Genomic DNA, 16132 nt, shown 5'->3' on the forward strand with positions numbered 1-16132 from the left:
ACGGCCATCTTGAACGAGAGTCACTCGACGTGTCAGGTTTGTTAGAAGCGCGAGACCAGAAAGCTAGCTACAGTTGGTTTTAATCCTGTATTGAACACAGATCATCCCGTCTTCAATTTTATCGATTATTAACGTAAAAAAATACCTAAAGTTGTATTACAAAAGTAGWTTGAAATTTTTMGGCAAAGTTTACAGGTAACRTTTGAGATATTTTGTTGTCACGTTTGAGCAAGTTGGAACCGGTGTTTTTCTGGATCAAACGCGCCAAATAAATGGACATTTTGGATATATATCGACGGAATTAATCNCAAATAAATGGACATTTTGGATATATATCGACGGAATTAATCAAACAAAAGGACCATTTGTGATGTTTATTGGACATATTGGAGTGCCAACAACATAAGCTCGTCAAAGGTAAGGCATGAATTATATTTTTATTTCTGCGTTTTGTGTCGCGCCTGCAGGGTTGAAATATGCTTATCTCTCTTTGTTTACAATGGTGCTATCATCAGATAATAGCATCGTTTGCTTTCGCCGAAAAACCTATTTGAATTCTGACATGTTGGCTGGATTCACAACCAGTGTAGCTTTAATTAAGGCTTACGTTTGCACCACACTGCAAGTTGAGTGCAACGCATTCTATTTCTATGATCTTTCTCCCACTCTCTGCTTTGATAGATGTGAGCCTGCAACTCTCTCCAGCTTTGCACTTCATTTATTTACAATTATTGAATATGCCCATTACTTTGATTTTTCTCCGTACTGTTATTAGACACACTATATATACAAAAGTATGTGGACATGGCACTGTCATACGATGCCACCTTGCCAATAAATCAGTTCATCAAAGTTCTGCCCAGCTAGAGCTGCCCCTGTCAACTGTAAGTGCTGTTATTATGAAGTAGAAATGTCTAGGAGCAACAACTAAGTTGCAAAGCGGTAGGCCACACAAGCTCACAGAACGTGACCGTCGAGTGCTGAAGCACGTAGCACGTAAAAAATAATCTGTCCTCAGACGCAACACTCAGACGCAACACTCAGACACTACCAAGTTCCAAACTGCCTCTGGAAGCAACGTCTCCACAAGAACTGTTCATCGGGAGCTTCATGAAATGGGTTTTCATGGCCGATCAGCCGCGCACACAAGCCTAAAATCACCGTGCGCAATGCCAAGCATTGGCTGGAGTGGTGTAAAACTCTACACTATTAAAGAGCAGTGGAAACGCATTTTCTGTCGTGAGCCATGATAAGACAGAAGCTGGACTGGGGCCATGGTGGTGTGAAGCTGTACTGTGGGACGACACGGTTCTCCACTGTGCTTTGATTCCTGCTGAGCTGAGCACATACTCTTCTCCCCCTCCTGCTTTTTCCCTTCCTCCCATCCCATCTCTGTAACCAATCCACTGCCTAGCCCATCCTTCTCCTCTCCCCACCTCCCCTCTCTCGCTCACTTCCCTCTGATTGCCCTTGCCCCCCCCCCTCCCCCCCTTTTCTGCCTATCCCCCTCCTGCTCTCGCTCTCCTCTGCGGAAAGTAGATTGCTCTTTGCCAGCACTGCTGATGAGAGGAGCATCTCTCCTTCATTTCTCTAATCACACTATCAACCCCACCCTCTTATCCAGGGACTGATCAGATACCCATGCGTAAGGCTTCACAGTTTAAATAAATATCACATCCTCCCCCGCCACTGTATCTCTGCTTACTACTCATGCAACTATAGGCCTGCATCTGCCTGGGAGGATTAACCTCGGAGAGTACGGTCACATGCTGGTTTACTAGCTCTTTCTCCTTCTACACACACACAAAAAAAAATACAAAACACACCCCTCTCTGTGACCCAACTGTAAGGGGCTCAGATGAAGCAGGGGCCAGAGTGACACTTGAGTGAGGCTGGCTGCCTGGGACAGAGGTGGCTAGCATACATCACCAAACAACTCAAGAGAAATGGCTCCCATTAATTCTTTAAGCGGAGGATTTGTGATTTATAGAGTAGGTGTTCGACAGAAAGTGAGTGACAGAGTGAGGAAGAGCAAAAGGGAAAATATTCTGCCCTGTGAATAGGGACCAAGTACTTGTCTGCCATTGAAATCCTTGGGCGGACCACCTAATTGTTATATTACCATGACTCCTGAATGACAAATAGTCTTGTACATTGCATTCGGAAAGTATTTTCAACCATTTTACTTTTTCCACATTGTTACGTTACAGCCTTATTCTAAAATGGATTAAATTGTTATTTCCCCCCTCAATCTACACAAAATACCCCATGACAAAGCAACAATAGGTTTTAGAAATGTTGGCAAATTTATTAATAAAAATAACATAATGTCGACTTCTGAAAAGCTTCCCAGTAAAGCATTAAAAACAAATCAAGCAACCCAGAAAAGTGCTACAATTGCCCAATAAATGTATTGTAACAGATGACAATCATATTCTGACCATCTCTGAAACTCACTTAGATAATAGCTTTGATGATACAGTGGTAGCAATACACGGTTATAACATCTACCGAAAAGACAGAAATGCCAACGGGGGCAATGTTGCGGGTTATATTCATAAACACATTCCTGTAAATCTCACGTCAAATACTGTTGAAGTAATATGGATACAGTTTCATCTGCCTCACCTGAAGCTCATTTTTGTGGGAAGCTGCTATAGACCACCAAGTGCTAACAGTCAGTATCTGGATAACATGTGTGAAATGCTTGATAATGTATGCAATATCAACAGAGAAGTATATTTTCTGGGTGATTTAAATATTGACTGGCTTTCATCAAGCTACCCACTCAAGAAAAAGCTGCAAAACTGTAACCAGTGCCAGCAACCTGGTTCAGGTTGTCAGTCAATCAGTCGGGGTGGTACAAAGCTGTCGTTCTGCCCCTGAACAAGGCTTTCGGTTACCCACTGTTCCTAGGCCGTCATTGAAAATAAGAATTTGTTCTTAACTGACTTGCCTAGTTCAATAAAGGTAAAATAAAAAATCTACCAGGGTAGTTAAACATCACAGGAATGAAATCATCAACATGTATTGATCACATCTTTACTAATGCTACAAAAATATTCTTGAAAGCAGTATCCAGATCCATATGGCTACTATATTGTGATCACTATCTAGGAAAACCAAAGATCCAAAGGCTGGGCACAGTGTATAAGAAGTAATACAATAAGTTTTGTAGTGATCATTATGTTGACAATGTAAAGAATATTTGCTGGTCTGTGGTGTGTAATGAGGAGCAACCAGACGCTGCACTTAACACATTTATAAAATTGCTTATTCCAGTTACGAATAAGCATGCCCTCATTAAGAAAATGGCTGTAAAAACTTAAATCCCCTTGGATTGATGAGGAATTGAAAAATGGTATAGTTGAGAGGGATGGAGGCAAAAGGTATGGCAAATACAGTTGAAGTCGAAAATGTACATACACATTAGCCAAATACATTAAAATTCAGTTTAACAATTCCTGACATTTAAAAATTCCATGTCTTAGGTCAGTTAAGATCACCACTATTTTGAGAATGTGACATGTCAGAATAGCAGAGAGAATTCTTTCAGCTTTTAATTCTTTCATCACATTCCCAGTGGGTCAGAAGTTTACATACACTCAATTAGTATTTGGTAGCATTGCCTTTAAATTGTTTAACTTGGGTCAAACGTTTCGGGTAGCCTTCCACAAGCTTCCCACAATAAATTGGGTGAATTTTGGCCCATTCCTCCTGACAGAGCTGGTGTAAAACTGAGTCAGGTTTGTAGGCCTCCTTGCTCGCACACACTTTTTCAGTTCTGCCCACAAATTTTCTATAGGGTTTAGGTCAGGGCTTTGTGATGATCACTCCAATACCAGGACTTTGTTGTCCTTAAGCCATTTTGCCACAACTTTGGAAGTATGCTTGGGGTCATTGTCCATTTGGAAGACCCATTTGCGACCAAGCTTTAACTTCCTGACTGATGTCTTGAGATGTTGCGTCAATATATCCACATAATTTTCATACTCATGATGCCATCTATTTTGTGAAGAGCACCAGTCCCTCTTGCAGCAAAGCACCCCCACAACATGATGCTGCCACCCCCGTGCTTCACGGTTGGGATGGTGTTCTTCGGCTTGCAAGCATCCCCCTTTTTTCTCCAAACATAACGATGGTCATTATGACCAAACAGTTCTATTTTTGTTTCATCAGACCAGAGGACATTTCTCCAAAAAGTACGATCTTTGCTGTAGCAAACCACAGTCTGGCTTTTTTTAATGGTGGTTTTGGAGGCTGCATGGTCCCATGGTGTTTACACTTCCGTACTATTGTTTGTACAGATGAACGTGGTACCTTCAGGCGTTTGGAAATTGCTCCCAAGGATGAACCAGACTTGTGGAGGTCTACAATAGTTTCTTAAGTCTTGGCTGATATCTTTTGATTTTCCCATGATGTCAAGCAAAGAGGCACTGAGTTTGAAGGTAGGCCTTGAAATACATCCACAGGTACACCTCCAATTGACTCAAATTATGTCAATTAGCCTATCAAAGCCATGACATCATTTTCTGGAATTGTCCACGCTGTTTAAAGGCACAGTCAACTTAGTGTATGTAAACCTCTGACCCACTGGAATGCTACCGGTCATTTGAAAAATTTGTTTAGAATGGTAATGGAGCCAACTGCTCCCGCTGCATTCGGGGGGGGATGTTGAGACGCAAGCATTTGCATCTTTGTCAAAACAGCAACAAACCCCCTTGAAAGCAGTGGGACAGCAAAATGTTACATAGCCGTGTATGGCCTCGGTTCAATCAATAGTGGTTCATAGGGATGACGGGTTCTATGTGAAAGGGGATGTAGGAGGCCACGTTTCACATAACTTTCTAATAGATACCGGCAATCAAATATCACTGATTCCTTACGATGACAAATTGGCTAAATTTGCGACAGGAAAAACACATTTAGCGGTGTAACAGGGGCACAAACTAAGGCGATACAGCTTTTACCTATGTCGTTGAACATTGGTTCAGTAATGATACCAGGATATTTTTAAATGGCGACAGGTGTAGAACCGATTATGGGATTGGATAATCTTTGCGAAATGCCGGGAGAATGGATTCTAAAAGGTAACAAATTAAAAGTGTCAGTAAGAACGGCGAAAGCCAAACAATTGTTGTTTCAGGACCATCCGTTGTGGGCAAAAGACGCATTATATTGCGGTCTGATCAAAGGTTGCAAGCCTGTTGTGGTTGAGGGAGAACCACCGCCACCAATGAGGCAATACCCATTAAACGAGAGGCTGAGAAATCGGTTGTGGAGGATATTCCAATATTACTTGAACGTGGCATAAGCGGTACGCGGACCAGCTCGATGCAACAGCTTTTTATTCCCAGTGAAAAGGGGACTAAAATGGCGTATTACTGTGGATATTCGACGCCATAAACAAACATGCATTGAAAATCACACTAGTGGTAGCAGATTTGGCAGACCTATTGGCATTTATTCCCTCAGACTCAGAATGGTACAGTGTGTTAGACATGAAAAATTGATTTCGGTCAGTGCCTGTGGCTGAGGAGTCACGACACTGGTTTGGGTTCTGTTGCCAGGGGGAGCAATATACGTGGGCTAGGGCACCGGTGGGATTTACAAATAGTCCAACTTCGTATCACGCAGCATTGAAACAATCGCTAAAAGGGTGTAAATGTGAGGGTTCTTTGCTGGTACAATGCATAGACGATTTGTTATTGTCAAAAGATGAATAAACTCATATGCGAGACCTTACCACATTAGTAAACTATTTGGCAGAGCAGAGTCACAAAGCATCATTTGAGAAAGCACAACTAACGAAACAAGACTTAACATATTTGGGGGTTTCGATTTCTCAAGGCACGAAACACATTACACGTGATCGAGTAGAAACAATGCGTTCTTTGGCACGGCCAAACTCCTCGCACACTCAGGAAAACCCTAGCAGTTTTCAATTTTGTGAGACATTTTATTTCGTCATTCTCTGAAATTGCTGAGCCACTTAGAGTTGAAGGCGGGGGGAAGGGTCCCAATGAAAGGATAGAGGAGTCAAGCGTGTGAGGAAACGTTTGTCGCGCTAAAGAAGCAATTGTGTCAAGCGCCAGCATTGGGGATACCAAACCTAAAATTACCTATTAAAATGTCATGAAGGACAATGAGTAAATCGTTAGACTCGGTGGCGAGAGGAATGCCACATGGAAAAGTCCACAGACCCACTCCAAAAGGCTTTCGGAGCCATCATCGACTCAGTGGGTTTTGTCCAACATGTCTCCGGACCTACTCACTGCCACAGTCATACTCTGGACCTAGTTTTGTCCCATGGAATAAATATTGTGGATCTTAATGTTTTTCCCCATAACCCTGGACTATCAGAACACCATTTTATACATTTGCAATCGCAACAAATAATCTACTCAGACCCCAACCAAGGATCATCAAAAGCTGTGCTATAAATTCTCAGATAACCCAAAGATTCCTAGATGCCCTTCCAGACACCCTCCACCTACCCAATGACGTCAGAGTACAAAAATCAGTTAACCTTTTTGGGCTAAGGGGCAGTATTTGGAATTTCGGATGACTGACGAGCCCAAAGTAAACTGCCTGTTACTCAGGCCCAGAAGCTAGGATATGCATATAATTGGAAGCATTGGATAAACACACTGAAGGTTCTAAAACTGTTAAAATAATGTCTGTGAGGATAACAAAACTGATATGGCAGGCTGAAAATCCATCCAGGAAATGGGATTTTTTTGATGTGAGTGGTTTTCCATTGAAAGCCTATTGACTATATAGGGGTTTAGCGCCCAGATTGCAGTTCCTATGGCTTCCACTAGATGTCAACAGTCTTTAGACATGGTTTCAGGCTTGTTTTTTGAAAAACTACAAAGAATAAGACTGAATACGCTACTGTCCGGTTGAAATATTATCGATTATTTAGAAAATTGACAACCTGAGGATTAATTATAAACATGTTTCAACAAACTTTACTGGTACTATTAGGATGTATTCGTCTTCATGTTTTGACCGCCTTTGAGCCAGTGGATTACTGAACAAAACGTGGCAACAAAACAGAGTTTTTGGGATATGAAGAGGGACTTTATCGAACAAAACGAACATTTGTGTAGCTGGGACCCTTTGGATTGCCAACAGAGGAAGATCTTCAAAGGTAAGTGATTTATTTTATCGTTATTTCTGACTTTCGTGACGCCTCTGCTTGGTTGGAAAATGTTTGTATGCTTTTCTAAGCAGGGCACTGTCCTCAGATAATCGCATGTTATGCTATCACCATAAAGCCTTTTTGAAATCTGACAAAGCGGCTGGATTAACAACAAGTTAATCATTTAACCGAATTATAACACTTGTATTTTCATGAATGTATATTATTACTATTTTTGTAATTTGAATTTGGCGCTTGCAATTTCACCGAATGTTGTCGAGGTGGGAACCTAGCGTCCCAATGAGCCGAAAGAAGTTAACCACATAACTGAGGAACTAAATTTAACCATGCGTAACACCCAAGAGGCAGTCGCACCCCTAAAAAGAAAATAGCTCCCTGGTATACAGAAAATACCCGAGCCCTGAAGCAAGCTTCCAGAAAATTGGAATGGAAATAGCGTTACACCAACCTGGAAGTCTTCCGACTAGTCTTCCACTGCTGCTCAATCATCCTATTATTCCAACTTAATTGAGAATAAGAACAATCCACAATTTATTTTTGATAATGTCGCAAAGCTAACTAAAAAGCACCATTCCCCAAGAGAGGATGGCTTTCACTTCAGCAGTGATTAATTCATGAACTTCTTCTTAAGTTCTCTCTCGCTCTCTTCAACTGTTTTGTTTGCGGCTATGGAACCCTGACCTGTTCACTGGACGTGCTACCTTGTCCCGGACCTGCTGTTTTCGACTCTCTCTCTACCGCACCTGCTGTCTGGAACTCTGAATGATCGGCTATGAAAAGCCAACTGACATTTACCCCTGAGGTACTGTCCTGTTGCACCCTCGACAACTACTGTGATTATTACTATTTGACTATGCTGGTCATTTATGAACATTTGAACATCTTGGCCATGTTCTGTTATAATCTCCACCCGGCACAGCCAGAAGAGGACTGGCCACCCCTCAGAGCCTGGTTCCTCTCTAGGTTCCGGCCTTTCTAGTGAGTTTTTCCTAGCTTCTACATCTGCATTGCTTGCTGTTTGGGATTTTAGGCTGGGTTTCTGTACAGCACTTTGAGACCTGAAAACAGCTGTACAGAGACTCCCCCATCCAACCTGACTGAGCTTGGGAAGATCTGCAGAGAAGGGAGAAACTCCCCAAATACAGGTGTGCCAAGCTTGTAGCGTCATACTGAGGAAGACTCCAGGCTGTAATCGCTGCCAAAGGTGCTTCAACAAAATACTGAGTAAAGGGAATGAATACTTTTGAAAAAAGTTCTAAAAACCCATTTTTGCTTTGTCATTATGGGGTATTGTGTGTAAATTGATGAGGAAATTATTATTATTTTTTTATAGATTTTAGTATAAGACTAACATAAAATGTGGGAAAAGTCAAGGGGCCTGAATACTTTCCGAATGCACTGTATATGGTTGATTCATGAGCATACATGAACACACAGGCTTTGATTAATGCCAGTGGCAGGTCATTGGTAAAAAATGTAAGACTAGACCGCTGCCCTGGGGTACGTCACACCCTACATGTTTGGCATTGGAGGCGCTTCCGTTAAAGAAAACTCTGTTTTCAATATCATTGATCTTGACTTCATAATACAGTTTCATCTTTTTGTTGATTAGTCACGTCATTTTTCAATTTGTAGTAAGTGCGCCAGTCAGATGTGCAGCCAGGCTTATTAGCCACTCCTTTTGCCTTTAGCCAATCTCTTTCAGCCATACAGTTTTTCAATTCCTCATCATTATATGGAGCCTTAACAGTTCTAACAGTCAGTTTCTTAACAGGTGCATGTCAATCAATAATTGGAAGAAGCAATTTCATAAATTCATCAAGTGCAGAGTCTATATACTCCTTATTAATCACAAAAACAAATGGTTTTAACATCATCCATATAAGAGTCACAGCAAAATATTTTGCATGATCTCTTATACACTATTTTAGGCCCAGCTTTTGGAACTTTGGCTTTCCTGGATATAGGCACTATATGTGACCCACCACCTGGATTCAGTCCTATGTAGCAAGATTTGAAATGGTGTTTTTTAAATTGTATAAAAGTAGACTCAGAGAAAATGGTATATCATACACTGCAGTTGAGGAACAATGGGAAGGCAGTTCTGCTTTGAAAGTTGATCAACTTGTAAGTCCACTTTTGGGAATATGGCCCATGAATGTTTTGGTACACCTACTGGAAAGCTCTGCTTTATCTATACCCATTCAACATCGTTTACACCCTAGCTCAACCCATCTCTTTAAGGATTCACATGTGAGGCAATGTGCTAAACAGAGTGTGCAGTAAACGCCCAAAGACTTCAAGACTAAAAGTGGCAAAAGTAGTAGTCTACAATAAGGAAAAACTATTTTTAAAATGTATATAGCCCTTCTTACATCAGCTGATATATCAAAGTGCTGTACAGAAACCCAGCCTATAATCCCAAAAAGCAAGCAATGCAGGTGTAGAAGCACGGTGGCTAGGAAAACTCCCTAGAAAGGCCAAAACCTAGGAAGAAACCAGGCTATGAGGGGTGGCCAGTCCTCTTCTGGCTGTGCCGGGTGGAGATAAAAATACACTTTATATAGTCCTTGGCCTATATCCTAATCTGAATTTGGTGCAGGTCACGTTGTTCTTCACATTACCGTCTCTCGTAAACACACGCTATATCAAATCAAATCTATTAAGTGTATTTGTCACATGCACAGGATACAGAAGGTGTAAACGGTACAGTGAAATGGTTTCTTGCATATTTGCATAGTCGCAATATCAAAAAAAGAAAGTGTCCAGATAAAAATATTTTAAATTATTAGATGCTTACCCAGACATACTTTGATGGATCATGTGAAAGAAATGTTATAACCACCCCCAGCCACATCTAGCTAAGTGGATGGGTCACTACTGTCTAGACATGTACACATGTTCCTGAAATACAATAGATGGCCGTAAACACCCCCAGACACACCTGGCTAATTTGATGGGTCATGTAATCATCTGGCGAAGTGGATTATTTTGTTTGGACATGTAGCTAGCTAGCTAAACAATGAACCAGCATAATCCCAACTCCTTCTACTACCACCAATAAAAACTAATTGTCATAGCTGTAGTATGAATCTGCAGGTAGCTAAAGCTAACCAACTAGGTTACATTTTAGCTAGTAAAGTAAAGTATAACTAGAAATGCAAATGGTTTTCTGTTCCCCTTATATGAACTGTAACTTAGTAAAATCTTTGAAATTGTTGCGTTTATATTTTTGTTCAGTGTAGCTAACATAACTATGATTGTGCCTTTGGCTGCTGGACAATGAAAGAAAGTTGATATAAAATAATTGCCTCCATGAATATGGTCTGATTTTGGCTAGGCTACTTTGGTAAGACGAGCCTCATAACATGCGTCAAAACAATCAGTTTTCGAACAATTAAGCATATGTTTTCAAAATGCATAGCTGCCTCCAGCTCATTGCAAAGCGATGTGCGACGTGCGCTGATGAAGCCTGACATCCATTGCCTTTTGATTTTTGCGATGCTGAAGAAGCATCTCTCGAACTGTCTGACAGACTTTCAACTCAAAGGCTCTGTATCTGTGTGCCTACATAAGCGTCAAAACCAACATTTATTCAAATGTGTTTTTTTCCCTGCCAAGAAGTTTCCTTTTAAATAACTTGCAAAACACACACTTTGTGACATTGTCAAGTAGCATTAATCCATTCCTGTGTCACTTTAATTGGACTAAGAAGACACACCTTATGACACTGTCAAGAAGCATTATGACCATCATAATCATATAAGCCAGATAGGCCGATCATGTATATGCCTTTATGTCAGTCATCAGTCAAAAAAAGGTGCCTTGTCCTGCTCCTGAAAAAAAAAATATACAGTGGGGAGAACAAGTATTTGATACACTGCCGATTTTGCAGGTTTTCCTACTTACAAAGCATGTAGAGGTCTGTAATTTTTATCATAGGTACACTTCAACTGTGAGAGACGGAATCTAAAAAAAATCCAGAAAATCACGTTGTATGATTTTTAAGTAATTAATTWGCATTTTATTGCATGACATAAGTATTTGATACATCAGAAAAGCAGAACTTAATATTTGGTACAGAAACCTTTGTTTGCAATTACAGGGATCATACGTTTCCTGTAGTTCTTGACCAGGTTTGCACACACTGCAGCAGGGATTTTGGCCCGCTCCTCCATACAGACCTTCTCCAGATCCTTCAGGTTTTGGGGCTGTCGCTGGGCAATACGGACTTTCAGCTCACTCCAAAGATTTTCTATTGGGTTCAGGTCTGGAGACTGGCTAGGCCACTCCAGGACCTTGAGATGCTTCTTACGGAGCCACTCCTTAGTTGCCCTGGCTGTGTGTTTCGGGTCGTTGTCATGCTGGAAGACCCAGCCACGACCCATCTTCAATGCTCTTACTGAGGGAAGGAGGTTGTTGGCCAAGACCCCTCAATACGGTGCAGTCGTCCTGTCCCCTTTGCAGAAAAGCATCCCCAAAGAATGATGTTTCCACCTCCATGCTTCACYGTTGGGATGGTGTTCTTGGGGTTGTACTCATCCTTCTTCTTCCTCCAAACACGGCGAGTGGAGTTTAGACCAAAAAGCTCTATTTTTGGCTCATCAGACCACATGACCTTCTCCCATTCCTTCTCTGGATCATACAGATGGTCATTGGCAAACTTCAGACGGGCCTGGACATGCGCTGGCTTGAGCAGGGGGACCTTGTGTGCGCTGCAGGATTTTAATCCATGATGGCGTAGTGTGTTACTAATGGTTTTCTTTGCAACTGTGGTCCCAGCTCTCTTCAGGTCATTGACCAGGTCCTGCCGTGTAGTTCTGGGCTGATCCCTCACCTTCCTCATGATCATTGATGCCCCACGAGGTGAGATCTTGCATGGAGCCCCAGACCGAGGGTGATTGACCGTCATCTTGAACTTCTTCCATTTTCTAATAATTGCGCCTTCTCACCAAGCTGCTTGCCTATTGTCCTGTAGCCCATCCCAGCCTTGTGCCGGTCTATAATTTTATCCCTGATGTCCTTACACAGCTCTCTGGTCTTGGCCATTGTGGAGAGGTTGGAGTCTGTTTGATTGAGTGTGTGGACAGGTGTCTTTTATACAGGTAACGAGCTCAAACATGTGCAGTTAATACAGGTAATGAGTGGAGAACAGGAGGGCTTCTTAAAGAAAAACGAACAGGTCTGTGAGAGATGGAATTCTTACTGTTAGGTAGGTGATCAAATACTTATGTCATGCAATAAAATGCAAATTAATTACTTAAAAATCATACAATGTGATTTTCTGGATTTTAGATTGCGTCTCTCACAGTTGAAGTGTACCTATGATAAAAATTACAGACCTCTACATGGTTTGTAAGTAGGAAAACCTGCAAAATCGGCAGTGTATCAAATACTTGTTCTCCCCACTGTATTTGTCACATGCGCCCAATAAAACAGGTGTAGACAACACCGTGAAATGCTTACTTACAAGCCCTTACCCAACAATGCAGTTCAAGAAATAGGAGGTAAGAAAATATGTACTAAACGAACTAAAGTAATAAATAAAATAACAATAACGAAGCTATATACAGGGGGTACCGGTACTGAGTCAATGTGCGGTGGTACAGGTCAGTTGAGGTCATTTGAACATGTATTCTGTGTTATGACGCAGGGTTTCAAGTACAGTGTTACCAAATATTTTCATCCTGAAGTAGTCTGACCGCCCACAGCATGAAAAATACTGACCATGCCGTTATCATCTCTGTCGGGGCTAGCAGCTCTCTGCATTATAGTATAATAGAAATCTCAGACAGGACTTCAGACTGGGTTTGTAACCATTTAAGGAGTGGGAGTTGTTGGTACATATTGGCCCTATCCACTCCTCTCTCTCAAGAAGAAAAGAATGGAAGAAAACTTTAGCACCCCTGGAGTAGGTAGGTAGGTGTGTGTGTGAGAGAATGAGGAGACTCACATCTTTGCAGGCAGCAATCTGGTTGATGTACTCTCCGTCAGTGAAGACTATGTTCTGTCCGTCTGCCTGCAGGCCTATGGAGAGGAGAGAGTGAGCAAGATGAGTGCATTTATAATATACAAAGAATAAGGAGATTCATTTGTCATGCTCTTGACAAAGGAATTCAGCCGAAACGTTGTGCATTGGCCTCCGTTTCCGTTAATATAACCATATTATTTTCTCTTAAATGTGCATACTGTAAAAACAGACCGTGTTTAAGTGTTGTCTGCACATTGAATCGATAAAGCTATGTAGTCATCTTTGTCCTGTGGCTATTTGTCTATTTTGCTCAATCAGGAATATTGAAATATTGTAGGTACAAGCCTTATTTTACCGTATATTAATGATATGATGACTAAAGGGTATATTGTCAATCACTGGGTGAGCAGGTTATAAGAGCCTAGTAATTTTTTATGAGCCTTAAATATTATTATTAAATGTTTCCAAGTTAATCAAGATAAAATCTATTTTCAAAGAGGCCTCGTTCACTGGTTCAAGACAATAGTAAGTAACCTGATGATTACAAATATGAAAAATACACACGCACGCAGACACGCACGCTTACAAAACAGGTGCATGAAAGAAATCCTTGCGTTGTTTATTATAACACACAATATGGGGGACAAGGAGGTGTTACTGTGTGTTGTCATGTACCTGGCATGGTGATGGTTCCCTCATGCTCCAGAGTCTCTGGGTTGATCTTGATGGCCGACGTACTGTGGTTGTTACTCATATCCCGGTACAACAGGCAGCCCTGCACGCACACAATCAATCTTTTTTTTATTATTTATACACTACTTTTAGGACTGCATGTCACAATTTGTCCCAAAAGCAACCCAGACCAAGCCCTCAGAGTTTGAATGTGTAGTACAAAGGAATACAAACAGTACTTCATCAATAAACTATATTTTGGGGGTAGATGTCTATTCCTTTCTAATCCCCTAAAGGTCTTCAGTAGGAGCAGAATCATTATCGACCCAAGCCTTTACTGCATACAGATCAGCAACTATGTTTATTGGGTCAAATGGGGGGTGATCGAAGTCAATGCAGTGAGCAAACGGCATGGTACAAGACCATAACCATAAGTCGCAATGAAATAGAATTCCAGGTTGCCTATAGTCTTACTTTTGGTGTCAATTTTAATACAACATTATGAAAACAGAATCTGAGGTTAAGTTACCTGAGCAAAACCCAACCACGATCTCTTCTCCTTTCGATTCCTGATGCGTGATGTGGAATTATACACATGGCCCTGGAATACACACACACATATTTGTCCAATTTTAGAGTGCAACCACAAACGGCACACCAAACGTTAGACACAAATACACTGCTCAAAAAAAGAAAGGGAACACTAAAATAACACATCCTAGATCTGAATGAATGAAATATTCTTATTAAATACTTTTTTCTTTACATAGTTGAATGTGCTGACAACAAAATCACACAAATTATCAATGGAAATCAAATTTATCAACCCATGGCAGTCTGGATTTGGAGTCACTCCAAATTAAAGTGGAAAACCACACTACAGGCTGATCCAACTTTGATGTAATGTCCTTAAAACAAGTCAAAATCAGGCTCAGTAGTGTGTGTGGCCTCCACGTGCCTGTATGACCTCCCTACAACGCCTGGGCATGCTCCTGATGAGGTGGCGGATGGTCTCCTGAGGGATCTCCTCCCAGACCTGGACTAAAAGCGTCCGCCAACTCCTGGACAGTCTGTGTGCAAGTGGCGTTGGTGGATGGAGCGAGACTGATGTCCAGATGTGCTCAATTGGATTCAGGTCTGGGAACGGCGGGCCGTCCATGCATCAATGCCTTCCTCTTGCAGGAACTGCTGACACACTCCAGCCACATGAGGTCTAGCATTGTCTTGCATTAGGAGGAACCCAGGGCCAACCGCACCAGCATATGGTCTCACAAGGGTCTGAGGATCTCATTCGGAACCTAATGGCAGTCAGGCTACCTCTGGCGAGCACATGGAGGCTGTGGCGGCCCCCAAAGAAATGCCACCCCACACCATGACTGACCCACCGCAAACCGGTCATGCTGGAGGATGTTGCAGGCAGCAGAACATTCTCCCGGTGTCTCCAGACTCTGTCACGTCTGTCACATGTGCTCATGTGCTCAGTGTGACCTGCTTTCATCTGTGAAGAGCAAAGGGCGCAGTGGCGAATTTGCCAATCTTGGTGTCTCTGGCAAATGCCAAACGTCCTGGACGGTGTTGGGCTGTAAGCACAACCCCCACCTGTGGACGTCGGGCCCTCATACTACCCTCATGGAGTCTGTTTCTGACCGTTTGAGCAGACACATGCACATTTGTGGCCTGCTGGAGGTCATTTTGCAGGGCTCTGGCAGTGCTCCTCCTTGCACAAAGGCGGAGGTACGTCCTGCTGCTGGGTTGTTGCCCTCCTACGGCCTCCTCCCACGTCTCCTGATGTACTGGCCTGTCTCCTGGTAGCGCCTCCATGCTCTGGAAACTACGCTGACAGACAGCAAACCTTCTGCCACAGCTCGCATTGATGTGCCATCCTGGATGAGCTGCACTACCTGAGCCACTTGTGTGGGTTGTAGACTCCGTCTCATGCTACCACTAGAGTGAAAGCACCGCAAGCATTCAAAAGTGACAACATCGCCAGGAAGCATAGGAACTGAGAAGTGGTCTGTGGTCACCACCTGCAGAATCACTCCTTTATTGGGGGTGTCTTGCTAATTGCCTATAATTTCCACCTGTTGTCTATTCCATTTACACAACAGCATGTGACATTTATTGTCAATCAGTGTTGCTTCCTAAGTGGACAGTTTGATTTCACAGAAGTGTGATTGACTTGGAGTTACATTGTGTTGTTTAAGTGTTCCCTTTATTTTTTTGAGCAGTCTATATTCCCTCAATGATGTATGGTCCACTGTGTCAGCACTATGTGGCATCAACAATCAACCTCAGAAATGAGAGAATAATTATGGTGTCAA

General features: G+C 42.2%; 1 protein-coding gene across 22 annotated transcripts in view; it reads right to left on the reverse strand.

Moving 5' to 3' along the window:
- LOC111973092 (E3 ubiquitin-protein ligase MYCBP2) overlaps positions 1-16132 on the reverse strand; it is a 309758-nt gene that overhangs the window by 239971 nt on the left and 53655 nt on the right. For all 22 annotated transcript variants that reach the window (XM_024000406.1, XM_024000384.1, XM_024000447.1 and 19 more), the window contains exons 7-9: positions 14341-14412; positions 13815-13914; positions 13122-13195 (exon numbers count right to left, since the gene is read on the reverse strand). In XM_024000406.1, coding sequence (XP_023856174.1) covers positions 13122-13195; positions 13815-13914; positions 14341-14412 — 246 coding nt within the window. The remainder of the gene's footprint in view (positions 1-13121; positions 13196-13814; positions 13915-14340; positions 14413-16132) is intronic.

This window comes from Salvelinus sp. IW2-2015, linkage group LG2, assembly GCF_002910315.2.
Source record: "Salvelinus sp. IW2-2015 linkage group LG2, ASM291031v2, whole genome shotgun sequence".
Classification (NCBI taxonomy): domain Eukaryota; kingdom Metazoa; phylum Chordata; class Actinopteri; order Salmoniformes; family Salmonidae; genus Salvelinus; species Salvelinus sp. IW2-2015.